Here is a 21,594-nt window from a genome sequence, read left to right as displayed (position 1 = left end):
AGGAAAGATCAAAGACCACCCATGCATGCGCACTACAATACTTTGATCTGCCTTCAGCAGGGCAGATCAAAGTGCGCTTGTGCAGGATCGCAATGCCAACCTGTGTGGATGATGTATGATGTGTCATCCACACAGGGCTTTGGTGAAGGAATTACGATGATCGCAGCAGAGCGGAGGCGCCGACCCGTGACAGCAACACCTATTGCTACCTAGGTGAGTATAATTTTTTTTTTTTCTTTTTTACATTTTACAAAGCAGCCTGGGCTCTTATATACAGTATTCTAGAATGCCGTATATAAGAGCTCGCTGGTGGTGGCCGTGGCTTATAAGCAAGAAATCTGGTGACAGGTTCCCTTTAATTTTCACTTCCTTGGCTTATGTTTAGTAGGTATCGCCCCATCTTTCCCATGCATATGTCTTGTTGTAAAACCTCTTAAATGTTGTGTGTTTGTCTCAGTAAACAGTAAACCAGCCAGACGAAGCAGACTTTGTTCTCTGAAAGCTTGTAAATATAATTTTTTTTTTTTGGTTAGCCAATAAAGGTATCACTTCTAGAATACTTTTTTCATTTTCAGACTTAAAGGGAACTTGTCACCAGGTCTTGGCCTTCTAAACGAAAACTAGCACCTTCAGCAGCACCTGTGCTGCAGTCTATAAGGGTGCACATTACCTCCTGTCCCCCCCCCCACCGTAGAGCCCACAAATACCTTTTAGAAAATCTCCTGCCATGTATGTAAATTGTCCGTTCCGATGGGTGTCCTAATCTGTGCCTCCTGTCTCTCTTTTCACCGTCCTCTTGTGCTAATTAACGTGGATGATTCCTCCGCCGCCATACACATGGGCGGGCAAACTCTCGTACGTGCGCAGCCATATTCCCAGCTCGCACAAGCGCCAAAAACATAGTTTCGCTTGCGCGAATCAATGAGTTCTCTGTGCAGGAGAAAGCTTTTTCCCGGCAATGTGGATGTCACCTGCTTCATCCACATCGCCGGGCAAAGTCTTGCACCTGTGCAGAGAACACGCTGGCTTGCACAGGCTCACTCATGTTTTTGGCTCTGCTTGCAATAACGCTGAGCAAAGTGTGCCTGTGCGAGCTGGGAATAGGGCTGTGCACCTGCGAGAGTTTGCCCGCCTACATGGATGGTGTCCGAGCCGTCATCCACGTCAATCAGCACAAGAGGATGATCAAAGGAGGGACAGAAAACACAAGTTAGGATTCCGATCGGAGCGGACAATTTACCGTACATACAGTACAGACCAAAAGTCTGGACACACCTTCTCATCTCTAGAACAACTATTAAGAGGACAATTTATGCAGCAGGCCTTCATGGTAAAATAGCTGCTAGGAAACCACTTCTAAGGACAGGCAACAAGCAGAAGAGGCTTGTTTGGGCTAAAGAACACAAGGAATGGACATTAGACCAGTGGAAATCTGTGCTTTGGTCTGATGAGTCCACATTTGAAATCTTTGGATCCAACCACCGTGTCTTTGTAGAAAAGGTGAACGGATGGACTCTACATGCCTGGTTCCCACCGTGAAGCATGGAGGAGGAGGTGAGATGGTGTGGGGGTGCTTTGCTGGTGACACTGTTGGGGATTTATTCAAAATTGAAGGCATACTGAACCAGCATGGCTATCACAGCATCTTGCAGCGGCGTGCTATTCCATCCAATTTGCGTTTAGTTGGACCATCATTTACCGTATTTTTCAACAGGACAATGACCCCAAACACACCTCCAGGCTGTGTAAGGGCTATTTGACCAAGAAGGAGAGTGATGGGATGCTACACCAAATGACCTGGCCTCCACAGTCACCAGACCTGAACCCAATCGAGATGGTTTGGGGTGAGCTGGACCGCAGAGTGAAGGCAAAAGGGCCAACAAGAGCTAAGCATCTCTGGGAACTCCTTCAAGACTGTTGGAAGACCATTTCCGGTGACTACCTCTTGAAGCTCATCAAGAGAATGCCAAGAGTGTGCAAAGCAGTAATCAAAGCAAAAGGTGGCTACTTTGAAGAACCTAGAATATAAGACATATTTTCAGTTGTTTCACACTTTTTTGTTAAGTATTTCATTCAAATCATAGTTTTGATGGCTTCAATGTGAATCTACAATTTTTAGAGTCATGAAAATAAAGAAAACTCCTTGAATGAGAAGGTGTGTCCAAACTTTGTCTGTACTGTACATGGTGAGATATTTTGTAAAGGTATTTGTGGAGTCTACAGGGGGGGTCAGGGGATAAGATGCACCTTTATAGAATGCAGCACAGGTGCTGTTTAAGTTGCTAGATTTAGTTTAGAAGGCCAAAATCTGGTGACAGATTCCCTTTTAAGTATTTACAAAGATACATGCAGGAAATTCATGTTTCACACATTCACTTTCCACATTAATCTGTGGACTTTTGCCTAAATCTTCATCTTAATTTAAATTCTGCAGGAGTTTGTCTATGTGCACGCTGCATGTTTTTTTTTTGGCTTTATTAGGTGTTAAACATTTTTCATGCAGAAACCGCTTCAGAATTTGGAGTTTTGAAGAAGTTTTCTTTTCTTGATTTGGTTTTTGAAGCTTATATTTTGTAAAGCATTTCTTTCAGCCCTTTTTTTTATTGGGCAATACTTAGTTTAGAGCAGGTTTTATCAAAAGCCACTTAAAAAAAACTGATATGCACTTAAAAAAAAAAAAAACAAAAAAAAAGTTCTCATGGTAAAAAAATGCTCAAAAAAAATCATCATATGAACAACAAAGTGGATGTCCCATTAATGAATTGAGTTTACCAAGCTGTTTTTGAGCATATTTGGGAAATCCATAAACCAACCAAAACCTTCAAAACTAAAGTGTAAATATAGCCTTAAGGGGCTTTTACACGCTACGATATTGCTAGTAATTGCTAGCAATATTGTATGCAAAAGCACCCACCCCCGTCGTGCATGCGATTTCGTGTGATCGCTGCCGCAGCGAACATTATCGCTACGGCAGCGTCACACGTACTTACCTGGTCGGCGGCGCCGCTGTGACTGCCGAACAATCCCTCCCTCAAGGGGGAGGTGCGTTCGGCGTCATAGCGACGTCACCGCGATGTCACTAAGCGGCCGGCCAATCAAAGTGGAGGGGCGGAGATGAGCGGACGTAACATCCTGCCCACCACCTTCCTTCTGCATTGCGGCCGGCGGCAGGTAAGGAGACGTTCCTCGCTCCTGCGGTGTCACACACAGCGATGTGTGTTGCCGCAGGAGCGACGAACAACATCGATAACAATTACCGATTTTTGGTTTTGGGACGACCTCTCCATGGTGAACGATTCACCATTTTTGAGGTTGCTTAAGGTCGCTGGTAAGTGTCCCACGCTGCGGTATCGTTACTGACGCCGGATGTGCGTCACTAACATCGTGACCCCGACGATAAAACATTAACGATATCGTAGCGTGTAAAGTAGTCCGCTTTCACGTTGCATTTTTGCCTACGGCATCCATCCGAATCCCCCCTCCACTTCCCCCGCAAAACGGGTGTCGGACGCATACGCCGACGGGCCATTGACTATGATGTAGTAGACTGCATCTGGATGTCCACCTGCAGAAAGCGTATAAATGGTGCAAGACAGAGCACACGCTCACTCCGTCTGCTCCATTATAGTCAATGGCCCCATCGGCGTATGCATCCGAAACTTGTTTTGCGGGGGGGGGGGGGTTCGGACGGATGCCCCGATGGGACCAGTTAAAAACGCAATGTAAAAGTGGCCGTAGTCTGCAAATTACACAAGACCAGTTTGAAAATAAAATCCCTTTTAGCTGTAAATGGATCCATCGTTGAAACAAACCACTTTGAATCTCAATATAAGTGAGGAATCCTCTGCCTTAGTCGGTGCCTAATGTCATTCCATCTGTCTTTTTCCCAACTACATTTTTAACCCTAAATCTCCTAACTGGTTCCATTTAAGATCTGGCCATAAGACCCACCGCTATTCGATGGCTTAGGACCATATGTCTATAGGTATCTCCATTACATCCTGAGTATTGCCTTTGATCACACCAGAATGTTTTTGTCTTCTCATCATTGAAACTTTGGTATTTTTATGAACAAATCACCATGATAATGCAGCAGCATTACATATTGGGAGTTTAAATACCACTATTGAGAGAAGCTCCAGTGCAGAGAACCATTCTGCTCCAACTAGTGCAGGGGTGGGGAACCTCCGGCCCGCGGGCCGCATGCGGCCCGCCATGACCTTTTATGTGGCCCCCGGGCAGATTCCCAGGGGAGGCAGTGCTCGTGCTGTCACTGCGGTCTTGCTGCCGCCGGCCCTTTAAATCCACACATTGCTGTTTGTGCTGCAATGTGTTCTCCCGTCGGCCAGTGCCAATTGTGGGCGGGTCTACAGCAGCCTCAGCTTCCAGCGTTGTGTGTCCGCCCCCTGCCCTCCGGAGATCAGTGCCTGCCTTCTCCTTCTAATGCAGTGTGTCCAGCTCCTGCACTCTGGTGATGTGAATGCAATGCTGCTGTGAGTCCAGCGCCGACCCTCTGCTGCTATGTGCCCTGCCCAATGCTTTGTGTCTCCCCACACCAGTTCTGTCCTGTGTGCACCCCTCCCCCAGTCCTGTGTGCAGCCCCCCAATGTCCTGTGTGCACCCCCACACAATCCTATGTGCAGCCCATCACCCAGTCCTGTGTGCACCCCCCTAGTCCTGTGTGCACCCCCCCAGTCCTGTGTGCACCCCCCCAGTCCTGTGTGCACCCCCCCAGTCCTGTGTGCAGCAACCCCAGTCCTGTGTGCAGCCCCCCCCAGTCCTGTGTGCAGCCCCCCCAGTCCTGTGTGCAGCCCCCCCCAGTCCTGTGTGCAGCCCCCCCCCAGTCCTGTGTGCAGCCCCCCCCCAGTCCTGTGTGCAGCCCCCCCCAGTCCTGTGTGCAGCCCCCCCCAGTCCTGTGTGCAGCCCCCCCCCAGTCCTGTGTGCAGCCCCCCCCCAGTCCTGTGTGCAGCCCCCCCCCAGTCCTGTGTGCAGCCCCCCCCCAGTCCTGTGTGCAGCCCCCCCCAGTCCTGTGTGCAGCCCCCCCCAGTCCTGTGTGCAGCCCCCCCCAGTCCTGTGTGCAGCCCCCCCAGTCCTGTGTGCAGCCCCCCCCAGTCCTGTGTGCAGCCCCCCCCCCCAGTCCTGTGTGCAGCCCCCCCCCAGTCCTGTGTGCAGCCCCCCCCGTAGTCCTGTGTGCAGCCCCCCCCCCAGTCCTGTGTGCAGCCCCCCCAGTCCTGTGTGCAGCCCCCCCAGTCCTGTGTGCAGCCCCCCCCCAGTCCTGTGTGCAGCCCCCCCAGTCCTGTGTGCCGCCCCCCCAGTCCTGTGTGCCTCCCCCCCAGTGATGTCTGTGCCTCCCCCCAGTGATGTCTGTGCCTCCCCCCCCAGTGATGTCTGTGCCTCCCCCCCAGTGATGTCTGTGCCTCCCCCCCAGTGATGTCTGTGCCTCCCCCCCAGTGATGTCTGTGCCTCCCCCCAGTGATGTCTGTGCCTCCCCCCCAGTGATGTCTGTGCCTCCCCCCCAGTGATGTCTGTGCTTCCCCCCCAGTGATGTCTGTGCCTCCCCCCCAGTGATGTCTGTGCCTCCCCCCCAGTGATGTCTGTGCCTCCCCCCAGTGATGTCTGTGCCTCCCCCCCAGTGATGTCTGTGCCTCCCCCCCAGTGATGTCTGTGCCCCCAGCCCCTCCAGTGGTGTCTGTTCCCCCAGCCCCTCCAGTGGTGTCTGTGCCCACAGCCCCTCCAGTGGTGTCTGTGCCCCCAGCCCCTCCAGTGGTGTCTGTGCCCCCAGCCCCATGCCCCCAGTTAATTAATTGCTTCACCCAATATATAGCAGGGTCATTTAAACATTGATAATTTTGTGCGGCCCCCGAAGGTTGGTAGAAATTTCCAAATGGCCCCCGACAGAAAAAAGGTTCCCCACCCCTGAACTAGTGTGATGTTCTTTACCCTTGATAGACCACCTTTATAATGAAGGTCATAATATTGACCTACTTTTCTCAGGATGATGTTGCAACTAAGCTACAGTTGAATAGACTTTAGAGAATAAGAAGAAAAAAGTTCATGAACTACAGTACAGTCATGGCCAAAAGTGTTGGCACCCTTGAAATTGTTGCTGAAAATGAAGCATTTCCCCTAGAAAAAGACTGCAGTTACACATATTTTGTTATACACATGTTTATTTCCTGTGTGTGTATCGGAACTGCACAAAAAAACCCATAAAAATACAAATTGGACATATTACACAAGCCAAATAAAGGTTGGAGAAATTTGTTGGCACCTTTCCAAAATTGTGGCTAAACAACTTTTTCAAGCACGCTCGTAGAAACTCACCTGTGGCAAGTAACAGGTGTGGGCAATATGAAAATCACACCTGAAACCAGATAAAAAGGGGAGAAGTTGACTCTTTGCATTGTATGTCTGTGTGTGCCACACAAAGCATGAATAACAGAGTAGAGAAGATAACTGAGGACTTGAAAACCAAAATTGTTGAAAAATATAATCAATCTCAAGGTTACAAGTACATCTCCAGAGATCTTGATGTTCATATTTCCATGGTGCGCAAAATAATCAAAACGTTTACAATTCATGGCCCTGTAGCTAATCTCCCTAGATGTTGATGACAGAGAAAACGTGATGAAAAGTTGCAAAGCAGGATCGTCTGGATGGTGGAAAAGCGGCTCCAATCAGGTTCCAAAGAAATTCAACCTGTCCTACAGACTTGGGTCACGTTGACACTGATACACCCTATCGGTTAACATTTGAATGAAATTAACACTATGGCAGGAGAATCCCACTGTTGACAGATGTAAAAAGCTAGACTTCAGTTTGCCAAAATGTACTTGAGAAAACCAAAATCCTTCTGGTAAAGCATCTTGTGGACAGATGAGACCAAGATAGAACTTTTTGGTAAAGCACATCATTCTGCTGAACACAAAAAATGGAATAAGGCCTACAAAGAAAAGTACACAGTACCTACAGTCAAATATGGTGGAGGTTCTAAGATGTGTAAATCCAATCATTTTCTTGGAGAAATGCTTCATTTTCTGGAATAATTTCAAGGGTGCCAACACTTTCTGCCATGGCTGTATATAAAATCTCTTCATCATAGCATATGAACTATACATTTTTATGACTTAACAGGATTTTGCAGATACAGTTTAATAACACTCATATTTTTTTCTTTTTCTTTTACAACAATGGGTTGCACAGATTTTTCCCTAATATAGTTGCACTCTCCTTTTAAACCTCCCCCCCCCCAAAAAAACAGACAAACAATATAAATTCTGCAGTTTGTATACTGTAGAGCATTCGGTGGTCAATAATTGTATGTGTATGACAGGAGATATGAAAGCCCATTAATTAACCCAACACTTTGAAAATCCTGATGGACAGTAATAAGGAATTGAGTAAGGGTTGTCAAACTCCATAACACCCCGAGATGCAGTGTTATTTGCATACAAGCAATATTTCGGTGTGTATATTTCTACATATATTTCAGAATTGGATGTTTAATGAATTTATTAGATTAAATTGAGACATTACAAGCTCACTTTGATATGTTTCTTTTTCATTATTGGCTCTATTTATTTCCTTTTAGCCTTTTATTGTTCTGACTGTAATGAATAGAACTATGATCAGTGACTGCAGTGAAGTGCCGAGCCTTCTACACTTACCCCAATGCTACATACAGTGTGTCCACCCATATCCTGTCCACCACCATTAACTTAAGAACGGCGGAAGCTGTAGGAATAGAAGTGGTATTTAGGTATAGTAAAGTAGCCATGCGCTATGCAATGAAACCACCTATAGCGCCACCTGGTGGAAAACAGAGTTAGCATTTTTATCTCAAAAACGGAACAAGATAGAGAAAAGTGAATTATTAATTTTTAGGGCATCATCAATTCAATACGAATCGACACCATGCATACAGAAATGCTATGATATGAAACCCATGACCCCCCCCAAAACATTGAATGCTGGTCATGCATATGGTGCTCATTTAACTTTGATGCTCAAAGTGGACACCGTCAGCTGCAATGCACATCTGGACTCTGGACAGCATACTGTAGCTTACTGCACGTTGTGCAATATGTTAGCTGACACGTTTGCACAAGCATCTGTGATACGTCGTCATAGGTCCTGCAATGTTGGTGGAGGGGTCGCATACACCTGCTGTTTGATGTGACCTCACAGAAAAGTCCAATGGGGTCAGGTCAGGTGATAGTGGAAGCCACTCCACGCAGCCACCATACCCAATGACTTGTAGAAAGGTCTCCATGAGGTATCGCTTCACGTCCGCAGCCTTGTGAGTTTTACACGTTCTAATCATAGCATTTCTGTATGCAAGGTGTCGATTCATATTGAATTGATGATGCCCTACAACTTTGTAATTCACTTTTTTTTTCTCTATCTCGTTCAGTTTTCGAGATAAAAATGCTAACTCCGTTGTTTTCCACCAGGTGGCGCTATAGGTGATATCATTGTGTAGCGCATGGCTACTTTACTATACCTAGACACCACTTCTATGCCTATAGCCGCCGCCGTTCTCAAGTTAATGGTGGTGGACAGGATATGGGTGAACACACTGTATATGATACAGTAGAAACCAGAAGTGTACATACAATATCTAAAAAGACACACATGCATGTTTTTCTTACTATCGGACATGAAATCAGAATAGACCTTTCCCATTTTAGGTCAATTAGGAACTGAAATTATTTATATTTGCCAAATACCAGAATAATGAGTGAGCAAATGTTTTAACACATTATTACTATCTGCAAAGTTTTTGGTCCCATTGCTCTTGCTCTTATTCCCTTCACTCCCAGGCGATGTTCCGGTTTTCATTTTAGTTTTTCTCCCCTTTTTCTGAGAGCCATAACTTTTTTTTTTTTTTGTCAAGCTTGCCATATGAGGGCTTTTTTGTGGGACGAGTTGTACTTTTGAATGAAACCATTAGTTTTACCATATAGTGTATTGGAAAACGGAAAAAATTCCAAGTGCAGTGAAATTGCAAAAAAAAAAGTGCAATTGCATAATGGTTTTTAACCCATATGCACAAAAGACAATTTCATGAGGAGCCAATTAGTCTCTAGTTTTCATCAACGCCAAAACAAAATATTCAAAGGGTACCCGAAACCCGTACTAAAACATGAAGGCATAGGCGGGCTTTGCACACTACGACATCGCAGGTGCGATGTCGGTGGGGTCAAATTGAAAGTGACGCACATCCGGCATCGCATGCGACATCGTAGTGTGTAAAGCCTAGATGATACGATTAACGAGTGCAAAATCGTCGTAATCGTATCATCGGTGTAGCGTCGGCGTAATCCATAATTACGCTGATGCGACGGTCCAATGTTGTTCCTCGCTCCTGCGGCAGCACACATCGGTGTGTGTGAAGCCGCAGGAGCGAGGAACATCTCCTACCGGCGTCACCACGGCTTCCGTAGGATATGCGGAAGGAAGGAGGTGGGCGGGATGTTTACATCCTGCTCATCTCCGCCCCTCCGCCGCTATTGGCCGCCTGCCATGTGACGTCGCTATGATGCCGCATGACCCGCCCCCTTAGGAAGGAGGCAGGTCGCCGGCCAGAGCGACGGTCGCAGGGCAGGTGAGTGCATGTGAAGCTGGCGTAGCGATAATTTTCGCTACGCCAGCTATCACACGATATCGTACCTGCGACGGGGGCGGGGACTATCGCGTGCGACATCGCAGCATCGGCTTGCGATATCGCAACGTGCAAAGCCGCCCATAGAGTACAAATCGTGCAAGTGTTGATCGGTGAATTGAATCCAGAAAAGGAGGCTGAATTGATGGAAATATTGTTAGTAGTGATGGACGAGCACTAACATGCTCGGCTGCTCGGTCTTCGAGTCAAGTAGGTCAGACACTCAAAGTGCTCAACACCAGTAAATAATATAATGGAAGTCAATGATTGGGTAGTCCGGCTCAATGCTTACCTACAGTCAGCCATAAACAAACCATTTTCGTGGGAAGGAGGTTTTGTTTTTTTTCTTCATTGACACACTATATCCGAAAACGTTGCTTTAACCCTAGTGAAAGCCTTCAAAAGACTGCAATTGGCTCCCATTGGGGTGCCGGTTCACATCATTCAGTGAAGGGAGCCTGTCCGTTGTGGTCATTATTTCATCCGAGAATTCGCAAAACTTGGCAGAGTACCTGAGCACCCCTATGCTCGATCAAGTAATGAGCAGTGCCGAGCACGCTTGCTCAACACTAATCGTTATATAAGTTTATGGAAAAGAAATGTGACATGGCTGAGCAAACTATTTAACAGAAGAGAACAAAAATGTTTGCTGGAAATTAATTTACAGATTTGGGAAGAAAATGTATTTTACAAGAGGCCATTGTTTTGTATATCACACTCCTCGCCCAATGGATCTCACGAGATCTAAAGCTCACTGATACCCTCATTAAGTAGCACCAAATAAGATGGAACTGTTTTCATTTTTCCAGGAATCCGCATGTTAGATGGAGATGTGACAGATGTTGTCGAAGCAAAGTCTCTGGGCATCCGACCAGACTATATTGATATTTATAGTGCAAGTTGGGGACCTGACGATGATGGCAAGACTGTAGATGGACCTGGGCCCCTAGCCAAAAAAGCATTTGAAGATGGCATCAAGAAGGTGATGTGATTTTGGTTTATGAAGCATTTTCTCATTTGCCTTATTATGTTAATGTTTTGGGTCTGTTCAATTCTGCTTTGGAGACTCATGTAGGTGAAGATTGACTATTTTGATGGCTAAAACGATCAATGCATCAGTAGAAGCCAATGTGTTCTATAAACAATCAATAGGGACCACCTCGCATGGCTTATGTATTTTGTTCGTTGCCTTCGAAAACACTGACGCTTATGTCATAAAGGGATGTCCTGATATTGAGACTAGCATCAAAAAGGACATTTATCACCTATCCACAGAATCAGTTTTAGCCCAAAGGTAATTTCTCACATATCCATGGCAAAGGCTATAAATGTCTGATTGTTGGAGGTTCCAAATCACCAATTCACCAGCCACCAATCTCTATAATGGGAGTCCCATGCTCCTTGTTTGTTCCCAGTGCATGGTCTTCGAAAGTAGGTAAATGGAGCGGCAGGTAAACATACCATGCCTCTATATTGTCTTTTGGGGTGATGGAAATAGGTGAGCCGTCTGTTCTCTAGATGTTGAATGAAGCTTTAGTATTCCTGCTCAATTACTTCTCTTCAAAGGTTTTTGCGCAGTGGAGAACAAGTGGTTTGGGACTTCTACTCTAGTAAAAGGTGGGCTTGCACCCATTAATCATCTAGCCCACAAAATAAATGTTATACCTTTTTGAGTAGTTAAAAAAAAAAAGTACTAAAAGTATCTTCTTAATGATCTTTCTGTCTTTAAAAGTACGGAGGACCCTATAGGTAGAACCTACAATTTTTTTAATGTTTTTGTTGTTGCTTGGGGTGTTTATTTCCCGATTTTATTGTGCAAGAATATTTCACAGCGCTCTACAGAGATGATCAGCCTCGTCCCCAATTAGGCTCAAATGTTCCCTATCTATTTCAGGCACACACGAGGGACCGCTCCATTACAAGCCAATTCCTCCCACACCTCAGGATGTTTTTGAAGCGTGGGAGGAAACGCATGCAAAAACAGGGAGAATATGCAAACTGCATGCAGATGTTGTCCTTGGTGAGGTTCGAGCCCTGGACTTCAGTGACATTCCTAACCAACAAGCTGGCGTAATAATTTTATTTATAATTCTATGTGGTTGACAGATCTATTTGACTTGATTTATGGCATCAGATTGGGCAACCTTATTTTTTTCACTTATTTTATTTATGTTCTTTTTAGAAAAGCACATTTAAAATTAATAGGAATTTAAGAACCTACCGCACATGTGATGGTCATAGACACTAGATCGGTTACATTTTTGTGGTGTATGTGGCATTTTCTTATATAAGGAGTTTTTGGTTCACTTCTAAGAACTGCTTCTTCAAGGAAAACCCCCCCCAGTGACAATTGGAACAAAATTGTAATGTTTTCTTCATGTTGTCCACTACTTGTTCACGATAACCTAGTCTTAAAGATGCATTACTTGACTTAAAGGGGTTGTGGCACAAACAATGGTAAATTTTAATTTATAGATCTTAGAATAGAAATAAGGTCCTCAATTGGATGTGTTAAAAAAAAAATGTTCCTGTCCCTAGATATTCTTATAAATGTGCCCCTGTGTAATGGATGTGTACGACCATGCAGGAACAGGTTGGATGTACCACATCTTCTGGGCAGGGGAGTAAGTAAAAGAGCATATATAGACATTACAGCCAGGGATCGCAGCTGATTCTTTCTGTAATGGAAAACATTTCATTGCTTGTCTAAAATTTTGTCTTGTATAGCAAGATACCAACTCACACTACCAAAAGACAAATTTAAATAGCAAGATGTGTGGACATTGTGCAACCGCACACTAAACATAAAATATAACTTTTAATGGTGCTCATTTAAAACTAGTAAACCTCATAAAACGTGAGTATAAAATGAGAATACCCAAAGCACTGGTCACCAAGCTCAAATGCACCCTGGTTTGGGTACAGCACACAAAACACTATCTAGACTGGGTCACTATTATGTCACCTCAGTACTATATTAGAGGTCACATATACAGGGAACCGCCCTCCACCCTGTACCTCCAATATTATCTAATGTGTAGATAACTGGTGTAAACGACCGCCATTAAACATATACCATTTCTTTAAATAATATGGTTATAATAGTTGGAACGGTCTCACCAAGGACTTGCGGGCTTCAAAATTCTCATGGATAGGATATTCACTGATAAACCTTCTTCATGTTTATCTCTCAAAAAATGTTAGCAGTAGGCCTCCGGTCACTCCCTACGCGTTTCATCCCCACATAGAAATCATCAGAGGACCCCGTGCTCATGGAAATCTGCCAGCTTAAATAGCCATCCTTATCATCATCATCATCATCATTGTGGCCATCTTCACAAAAATAAAATGGCAATTCCGGACTGCAAGAATTAACAATGTCTGCATTATAAATCACCTCAAAGTCCACAAGTGAACTGTCCGGTCTTTCCAAAATTCCAGAGGAACACTCACCACTCTGTGTCAGTAGCCTCTCTCAATTCACATGCGGCGCACAAGTAGCCATGGGCGCCGCCATTTTATACCCACTGGGCATGCTCCGTACATCTCAGTTTCACAGGGAGATCATATAGCCGGCCTATCGGGCCCGATCATGGGATTCATGCGACTGCCCCTTCACTTCTGGGTCTGTGGAAAACATAGCAAGCATTCCACTCTGCCAATCCATCAAATCAGCCAGCAACTTAGTTTCTCTAAAGCAGTCATAATTAGCCGCTCATCAATATCAAGCTGGACATAATCCCTGTATACATATAGACAGGTTAATAAACACTTCTAGGCGGGCTTTGGACGTTGCGACATCGCAAGCCAATGCTGCGATGTCGCACGCGATAGTCCCCGCCCCCGTCGCAGGTAAGATATCGTGTGATAGCTGGCGTAGCGAAAATTATCGCTACGCCAGCTTCACATGCACTCACCTGCCCTGCGACCGTCGCTCTGGCCGGCGACCCGCACCTTCCTAAGGGGGCGGGTCGTGCGGCGTCATAGCGACGTCACACGGCAGGCGGCCAATAGCGGCGGAGGGGCGGAGATGAGCAGGATGTAAACATCCCGCCCACCTCCTTCCTTCCGCATTGTGACCGGCGGCAGGTAAGGTGAAGTTCCTCGCTCCTGTAGCTTCACACACAGCGATGTGTGCTGCCACAGGAGCGAGGAACAACATCGTACCTGTCGCGGCACCGGCATTATGGAAATGTCGGAGGCTGCAACGATGATACGATAACGACGCTTTTGCGCTCGTTCATCGTATCATCTAGGATTTACACACTACGACATCGCAAGTGACGCCGAATGTGCGTCACTTTCGATTTGACCCCACCGACATCGCACCTGCGATGTCGTAGTGTGCAAAGCCGCCCTTAGACAAATTTTGTCTTAAATCACAGAACGAATCCACTTTGATCCTGTGCTATGTCTGTATACTCTTTTACTTCCTCCCCTGCCGAGGAGCTGTGGTATACCTGACCTGTTCCTGCATGGTCGTACACATCCATTACACACGGGCACATTTCTAAAAAAAAAATCTCTGGACAGGAATATTTTTTTTTTTTTTTTTTAGCACATCCATTTGTGGAACTTATTTTTATTTTAAGACCTATTAATTAAAATATTCAATTGTTCGTGGCACAACCCCTTTAAATAGTACCTTTTGAGCACAACAATTTTTTTTTTTTTCCTTTCCTTAGATTTTTTTTTAGGGTTAATACTGCATTTCGTGTTCCTTGTTTAGAGCTTACACCATCTAGTCAGCATTGAGCAGCGATTATATCCTGTTGGTGCAGAGGGAAATACATGACTAATGGTTTTTCTAGTTATGGCATGACTTAATAAAACATTTTCCATTACATGAGCCCATATGGTGAGGGCGTGAACAGCTGACACGCGTCACATACTGTTGCGATGTGATAATACAGCAGGCTTGCTATTTGTTTAGATTTTAGGGAAGCCATCAGGGTCCCCAGTTGTCTGTTCTCAATGGAGATTGAAGCTGCAGCTGCACCGGACTAGTATTCATCCAGATTCCTCAGGAGAACCCTGGCATTGAGCCACATGGCATCTAAACTCTTCCTCTATCTGTCCATCCTTTATTTGCTATTCTGGGACAGAGCTGACAGATTGGCGTTGACAGGATTCTGAAAGTATTTTTAAAAGCATCAGTTGATATTAATTACAAAGAGTCTTAGATACTCATATAGGACAATGGGAAAAATATCAGTGTAAAATAGTGTCCATTAGGTGCCCAGTAAGGGGTTCATCTAACTGAAATAAAAATGTTTTGTTTTATAGGGTCGTAAAGGATTGGGCTCCATCTTTGTCTGGGCATCTGGGAATGGTGGTCGTGAAGGAGACTACTGCTCCTGTGATGGATACACCAACAGCATCTATACTATTTCCATCAGTAGCACCACTGAGAATGGATACAAACCCTGGTACTTGGAAGAATGTGCATCTACTCTGGCTACAACCTACAGCAGCGGTGCCTTTTATGAAAGAAAAATAGTAAGTTGTGTTGGACTATGGTCTGAGTCAGTGGTCCCCAACATTTCTGACTTTGAGAGCCACATTGAGATATGAAAGAGGGTCAGGAGCCACATTGAGTGCTGACAGAGGGTTGAGAGCCGCATTCAGCTCCTGCCCCACTCACAGTAGTATACAAAATGAGATAAACCAGGCACTCCGATATAAATGAATGAAGAAGACTTGTATTCCAACAGTAAGACAGTTGAAATGCAACAGACGTTTTGGTCGAAACAGTGTCCTTCGTCAGTAGAACTGAGGTGAGAAGATGAGTGTCCGTTGATCCTCACTTGTGGAGAAGATGCATGATGGTGTCTCCTACACACAAGCGGTGGACTCCGCGTGATTCTCTACAGATGTTTCTCCTTGACGTAGACCCTGCATACATCATTGAGAACAGGGTCCATTCTCTTACCAAGTGTTTGTGCATGTTTCTGTAACCTAGTACTTACCACCTAATACACAAGCGACGGATATCGCATGTTTCTACCATCCCATAAGGTCGATTTGCATTGATAGTGTTTGTTTATGCAGTTTTGATTCTATGTATAACATTTCTTTACAGTGTTTACTACCTTCTACACAAGCGACAGATATCGCTTGTTGTCAACCAGTGCCTATTATCCCTTAAAGCCATTTCTATGCATCTTCTCCACAAGTGAGGATCAATGGACACTCACCTGCTCACCTCGGCTCTACTGACGAAGGTCATTGTTTTGACCGAAACGTCTACTGCATTTGAACGGTCTTACTGTTGGAATTAAAGTCTTCTTCAATCATGTATATTGGGGTGCCTGGTTTACCTCATTTTGTATACACGGATTTGGACCCTACCAGAGCACACGTTTCCTCAATTATAGAAGTGCAGTGTCATTGCATATATATACCACTCATAGTAGTGACAGCCAGAGGCCCCATCATCAGTATGACAGCCAAAGCTTTTCCACAGAAATCACACCATGACAGTATACCAAGTTCCAGGGGATCATATCATATACCCCCCTTTCCAATCCTGCTCTTCAATGTGGGGCTACTCACAAAATTCCCATTTAGAGACTTGCTCTTCATATCTGTCTGCTAGACCTGGTGCTAATGCACCAAACTGGAAGACAGCTCAGAGCCACACATCATGGGCCCACAAGCCACATGTGGCTCCTGAGCTACAGGTTAAGGACCCCTGGTCTCAATAATAGATTTTGTAAGATACCGAAGTAACCACTACCTATAGGGTATGTGTACACATTTATGATTTGGTGCAGAAATTTCGGAACTATTTCTGCATCTCTTGGCAGGAAAAATACAGCTGCAAAAAGCGAGTTTTTGCCTCTTGTTTTGGTGCAGATTTTCACCATTCATTAGAATGACTGAAATCTACAGCAAAAACACTTCAAGAATTAGTTTTAGTGCAGATTTAAATCTGTAGCATGTTAATGTGAAAATACTCAACGTGTGCATTACACTTACACTTCAGGAATGACACTGCTGCCATCAGGATTCCCTTCAGGTTTTGTGAAAAATTTACACTCAAAAACTCATCAAAAGTTCATCCAATCTTATATAAAAATGCAATGTGTGCACACAGCCTTACTGTATTGGTTTCATATTCTATTAAACAGATGTAAACTTCTGTGCTATGACAACTCCTTTCCATTAAGGAGGCAGGGTGGCACTAACTATAGAGGATCCACCCTGCCATGTTAGTTGGCCATTGATTTGATTAGCCCGCATGTGATATTACAATGTATGACCATCTGCCACAACCCAACTATGATTGGTAAAAGTGATTATTGTGATTTGTGCAACACATTCTCCTTTACCTATACTTAATTGGTTGCCTCATCCAGGTGACCCCTTTGTGAAACAAAAAATCTGGCCTGGCCTGTAAGTTTTGCATTTCAGTTGAGAAATGGCTACCACTGACAGAGCTTGAGCCACTTCTTTTGCTCATAGAGTGGGATTTCAAGCAGGAGGCTGAGCATTGGCATCCATGTACCTTAGAGGGGGTATAAAAGAGTGTGTCTTAGGGAAAACAACTTCTTTTTAAAAACGTTTATACCTGGTGAGAGTTGCCATAAAGGTTCATATATCAAGTTTGCTTGTAGAGGATCTCCCCTGCACCATACTGCTCTGTATGCACGCTCGGACTGGCCCACAGGACAACAGGGGAATTTTCTGGTGGGCCTTTCTGCAGGAGTGCCTGCTCCCTAAATGATCAGTGCTTAGCACAGTACACATGATCCACTATATACAAACAAACATTTAGTTAACAAATTACCTCTTTTATTATTTTTTAGAACCATAGGTTGAAATTAAATCAGGCAACTACAAACATGAACTTCTCTGTCCCCAGCCAATGTTATTTGTCTGTAGATGATGATTAGGCTATCAGAAGCAATTGGTAGCCTCTTGTACCCCAATCTGACAGTGTATAGGATTCTGTGGATATCATATTTATAAAGCATAATCTGCTAGAAAATGTGTGAAATCTTCCACAAAGCATCTGAGTGCTTCTATCCAAGCAGTAAGAGGGACCACAGCACAACACTGGACCTGGCTGGTGTAATTAGTGTGGGACCCCACAAGAAGCTGCTGGTGTTTTTTATTTTATCTGTAAGTCTAGAATCAATCCTATGTCCTTTACATATGTAGATAGCTTGTGGTGCCTGTCAATGCACTTATTCTAAAAACCATGCCCGCACCTCAGCTATCAAACACCACAGAACACTGTTTCCTTATTGAGCCTTTTAGGTTGCGAACTGCAGTCATCCATAAAAAAAGCCAAACATTCAGAAACTTTGAGCTATGTCCATATGTCGCCTCTGAGGCCTGTGATTGGTCGCAGTGGTCAGGTGACTGATGGACAGGATGCCATCACTACTGCAAGGACTACTAGCTGGCTAGGGTTCAGCAGGTTATGAGGATCACTTTATAATGTTCTCTAATCCTTGTAAAGGATCTCAATATAGACATGGTGTAGGGCCTTCAGGCAACATATATTTTGTTTCCCATAGCCATGTTTTCTTATTTCTGCAGCAGCAGTATATTTTAGGCCATGCCTTTATGTCCTAGTCTATCATAAGAACCGTACAGAGGAAAAACTGAAGAGATTGAAGTTATCGCTTAGTCAGGCCATTGCACCATGTTGTCATTGGCTGAGCTGCTGTGCCCTTCCTTTCGCCACAGAGAATGGTCAAGCTCCACCACACATGTGGTCTCACCCCTATTCTGCTCTGGGGGGGGCGCAAGGGTTTTTGTTGTTTTTGTTTTGGGAATCATTGGGTGGTGGATTTCATATTGCACATTGGATCTTCAATGTTGCAATATATTTTGTATTTGTGACCTTTGCATGTTTATTTGACTTGGGGTAGACTGCCCAACCATACTTTTTCACTGAAAACATTACGTCTATGATAAATCCATCTGTAATATTAAATTTATGTCAGCTGGAGGCTCGGATTGAGAAATGGCTTTTGAAATTAATGTGGATAAATGTAAGGTCATGAACTTGGCCAGAGGAAATGAAATGGATAATTAAGTGCTAAATTGTAAAACACTGGGTAAAACTGTCACTGAAAGACTGAGGTTGCCGTCCACCCATACACCCAACTACAGTGACCAGTGCCAGGCAGCTGCCGCCAAGGCAAACAAAATAATAAAAAGAGATGCTTTCAAAGAGGCATGTTCATGACAAAAATATAGTTTTGCCTATGTACAAGTCAATGTGCAGCCACACATAGAATATTGTGTACAATGTTGGGGCTCCAGTATAGAAGAAAGACATAGCTGAACTAGAGCGGGTGCGGAGAAGAGCAGCCAAAGGAATAGGTGGATTGCAGTACCAAGACAGGTAATCAAACCTGGGGTTATTCAGTTTTCCAAAAATAAAGGATTATTAAAATGTATGGTACAAATGTATGACTGACAGTACAGAGAACTTTTTAATGAGAATTTTCTACCTAGGCCTGTGACTGAACAAGGAGCCATCCGCTCTCTAGAGGAAAGGAAGTTTAATAGAGATAGGCAGACCCAAACTGTAAAAGTCCGGATTCGTGTGGTTTCAAAGTTTGCCGGGTGCCGGGCCCGGGATTCCAGCTGTTTTTGATCCGGATCCGGCACTCAAGAAGTTTAAAAAAATAAATTAAAATAAAGAAAATAAGAATGAAGTGAGCGTTTCATACTTACCAAGGCTCTGGTGCAGCTTTAAACTGCTCCTGTGCAGCTGTATGTTGCTCCTGCAGCCGCTGCTCATCATTGCTCGTCCATATGCACTCAGCGCTGCTTTCCCCACCCACTAACCGACCTAGCCTCTGTGATTGGTTGCAGTTAGATGTGCCCCCAGCCTTTGTGACAGCGTCTGACTGCTATCAGTCATCGCTCATTGCAGCTCATTCATTCTCTCCGTGGAGCGAGCTGGGATCAACATGTGACCTCGTGTGAATTACGTCAGACCTGCACTGTGTTTAGGAGGTTAATAATGTGGTGAAAGAGGGTGGTTTTTGTATTTTATAGCAAATGCAGGATTTTTCGGTGTTTGTGTTTATTTACTTTCACTTACAGATTAGTAATGAGGTGTCAGACGCCTGCCATTACTAAGTTAGGGCTTAGCGACAGCTGTGGGCTGCCATTAACCCCTTATTACCCTGATTTACACCACACCACAGCAATCGAGAAGAGTCGGGTAAAGTGCCAGACTTGTCCCATCTAATGGATGCGACAATCCTGGGCGGCTGCAGGTTGCTATTTTTAGGCTGGGGGGGCAGCCAGTAACCATGGCCGTCCCAAGTCTGAAAATACCAACCCCAGCTGATGGGCATTATCTTGGCCTGGTATCAAAATTGGGGGGTGGGCACACGCTGTTTTTTTTTAATTTATTTAAATAATAAATAAGAAAAAAGCCACATGCGGTTCCTCAAATTTGATACACAGCCATCCAATGCCATACGCCAGTGTGACCTCAGCCTACGATATACATGAGTATAGTGCCTGTGAATGGAAGCAGTTAGCAGACACTCAGTGTGGGGGCACGGCTGATTGCAACCAATCAAAGGCATCGGTGGGCAGGGAAAGCAGTGTATATTCAAAGAAGGCTGCTCCGGAAGTGAATGCATGACCTGGAAGCAGCTTGCCGCCATGACATAGGAGCGGGCACGCTGTAACTCACCCATTCTATCTCTCTATCCATTCTACCAATTTTTTTAATCTCCTGTTTCCGATCCCCATAGACTTTTATATGGGGACCGGATTCTGGATCGGAACTGGGTTTAAATAAAGTAACCCGGACCTGCCGGTCCCGGTTTTCTTTGAGTCCGCTTAGCTCTAGAGTTTAATCATAATCTCAGGCAGTGATTCTTTACTTTAAAAGCAGTGAGACTATGAAGCTCTCTGCCACATGATGTGATAATGGCTGATTCACTACAATAGTACAAGGAGTGCTTGGATGTCTTTAAAAAATATACTACAGGTTATGGATACTAGGTTTTGTGATGGGGCATTGATTCAGGGACCTAATCTGATTGCGGTTTGTGGCGTTAGGAAGGAATTTTTCTTCTAGTATGGAGCTGATCACATTTGCCTCATGGAGTTTTTACCTTCGCATTGAACAACATTTTAGGCTACAGGATGAACTTGATGGACTTTGTCTACTTTCCGTTAAAAAACAGGATAACCATATGAGGATTATGGACCCTGTTCACAAGCTTATATTTTGAGTTGTTGGAAGGGGTTGGTCACACGTAAAAACGTAGTTTTGTTTGGTCTAGACATCTTTTACAATAAGGATATACATGTAAAGTTAGTTGAACTGGTCGCCAGTCAGTGTCTGTGTATGCTGTATATGTACAGATACTAAGTGCTCCTGCGTGCATAGAGTGTAGGAATCAAATAGAACCAGATTCTGAAAATGTAGAAAGCCAGAACAGTAAGGCTAGTGAGGTGATGGGATAGGCCTGTTTAAAATGATGTATTGTGGACACTGGAAGTTAATCTAGTTGTCTTAGTATGTTCCAAAAAAGTTCATGCAGCACGTGAAGAATTCTTTGAGACAGTAGTTTATGGTTCAGACTAGAGAATGGAGGATGTTCTTTGATCATACGCCTAACTGAGATTAGTGAGGACATGTAACGTGGTTCAGCACTGTGGAGACCTTTTTGAAAGCGAGTGATATAGGTTTGTTGTATTCTAAAGTGAACGGGCAACCAATGCAATGACTGGCACAGGGTGGAGGCAGTTGTGTAGTGGCTGGATCGAAATATGAGCTTGGCTGCTGCATTCAGGATAGATTGGAGGAGACCGTTTAGTGAGAAAAGGAAGACCCATTAGGAGGGATTTTGTAGTGAAGAATAGAATGAATCAGATTGACAATTTTTTTTTTTTTCTTTCCAATTTGACTGGTAAGAAGGTAAATTTTGGAGGTG

At 44.5% G+C, this 21,594-nt stretch overlaps 1 protein-coding gene across 1 annotated transcript in view; it reads left to right on the top strand.

The window, feature by feature from the left end:
* The window catches only part of PCSK6 (proprotein convertase subtilisin/kexin type 6), a 390,964-nt gene that overhangs the window by 197,457 nt on the left and 171,913 nt on the right, over nt 1-21,594 (top strand). The window contains exons 7-8 of the mRNA XM_075346016.1: nt 10,474-10,646; nt 14,951-15,163. Coding sequence (XP_075202131.1) covers nt 10,474-10,646; nt 14,951-15,163 — 386 coding nt within the window. The remainder of the gene's footprint in view (nt 1-10,473; nt 10,647-14,950; nt 15,164-21,594) is intronic.

The sequence above is a fragment of the Anomaloglossus baeobatrachus genome, chromosome 4, assembly GCF_048569485.1.
Source record: "Anomaloglossus baeobatrachus isolate aAnoBae1 chromosome 4, aAnoBae1.hap1, whole genome shotgun sequence".
NCBI lineage: Eukaryota > Metazoa > Chordata > Amphibia > Anura > Aromobatidae > Anomaloglossus > Anomaloglossus baeobatrachus.
The sequence above is the reverse complement of the archived record's forward strand: the minus strand, read 5'-3'. Positions and strand labels throughout refer to the sequence as shown.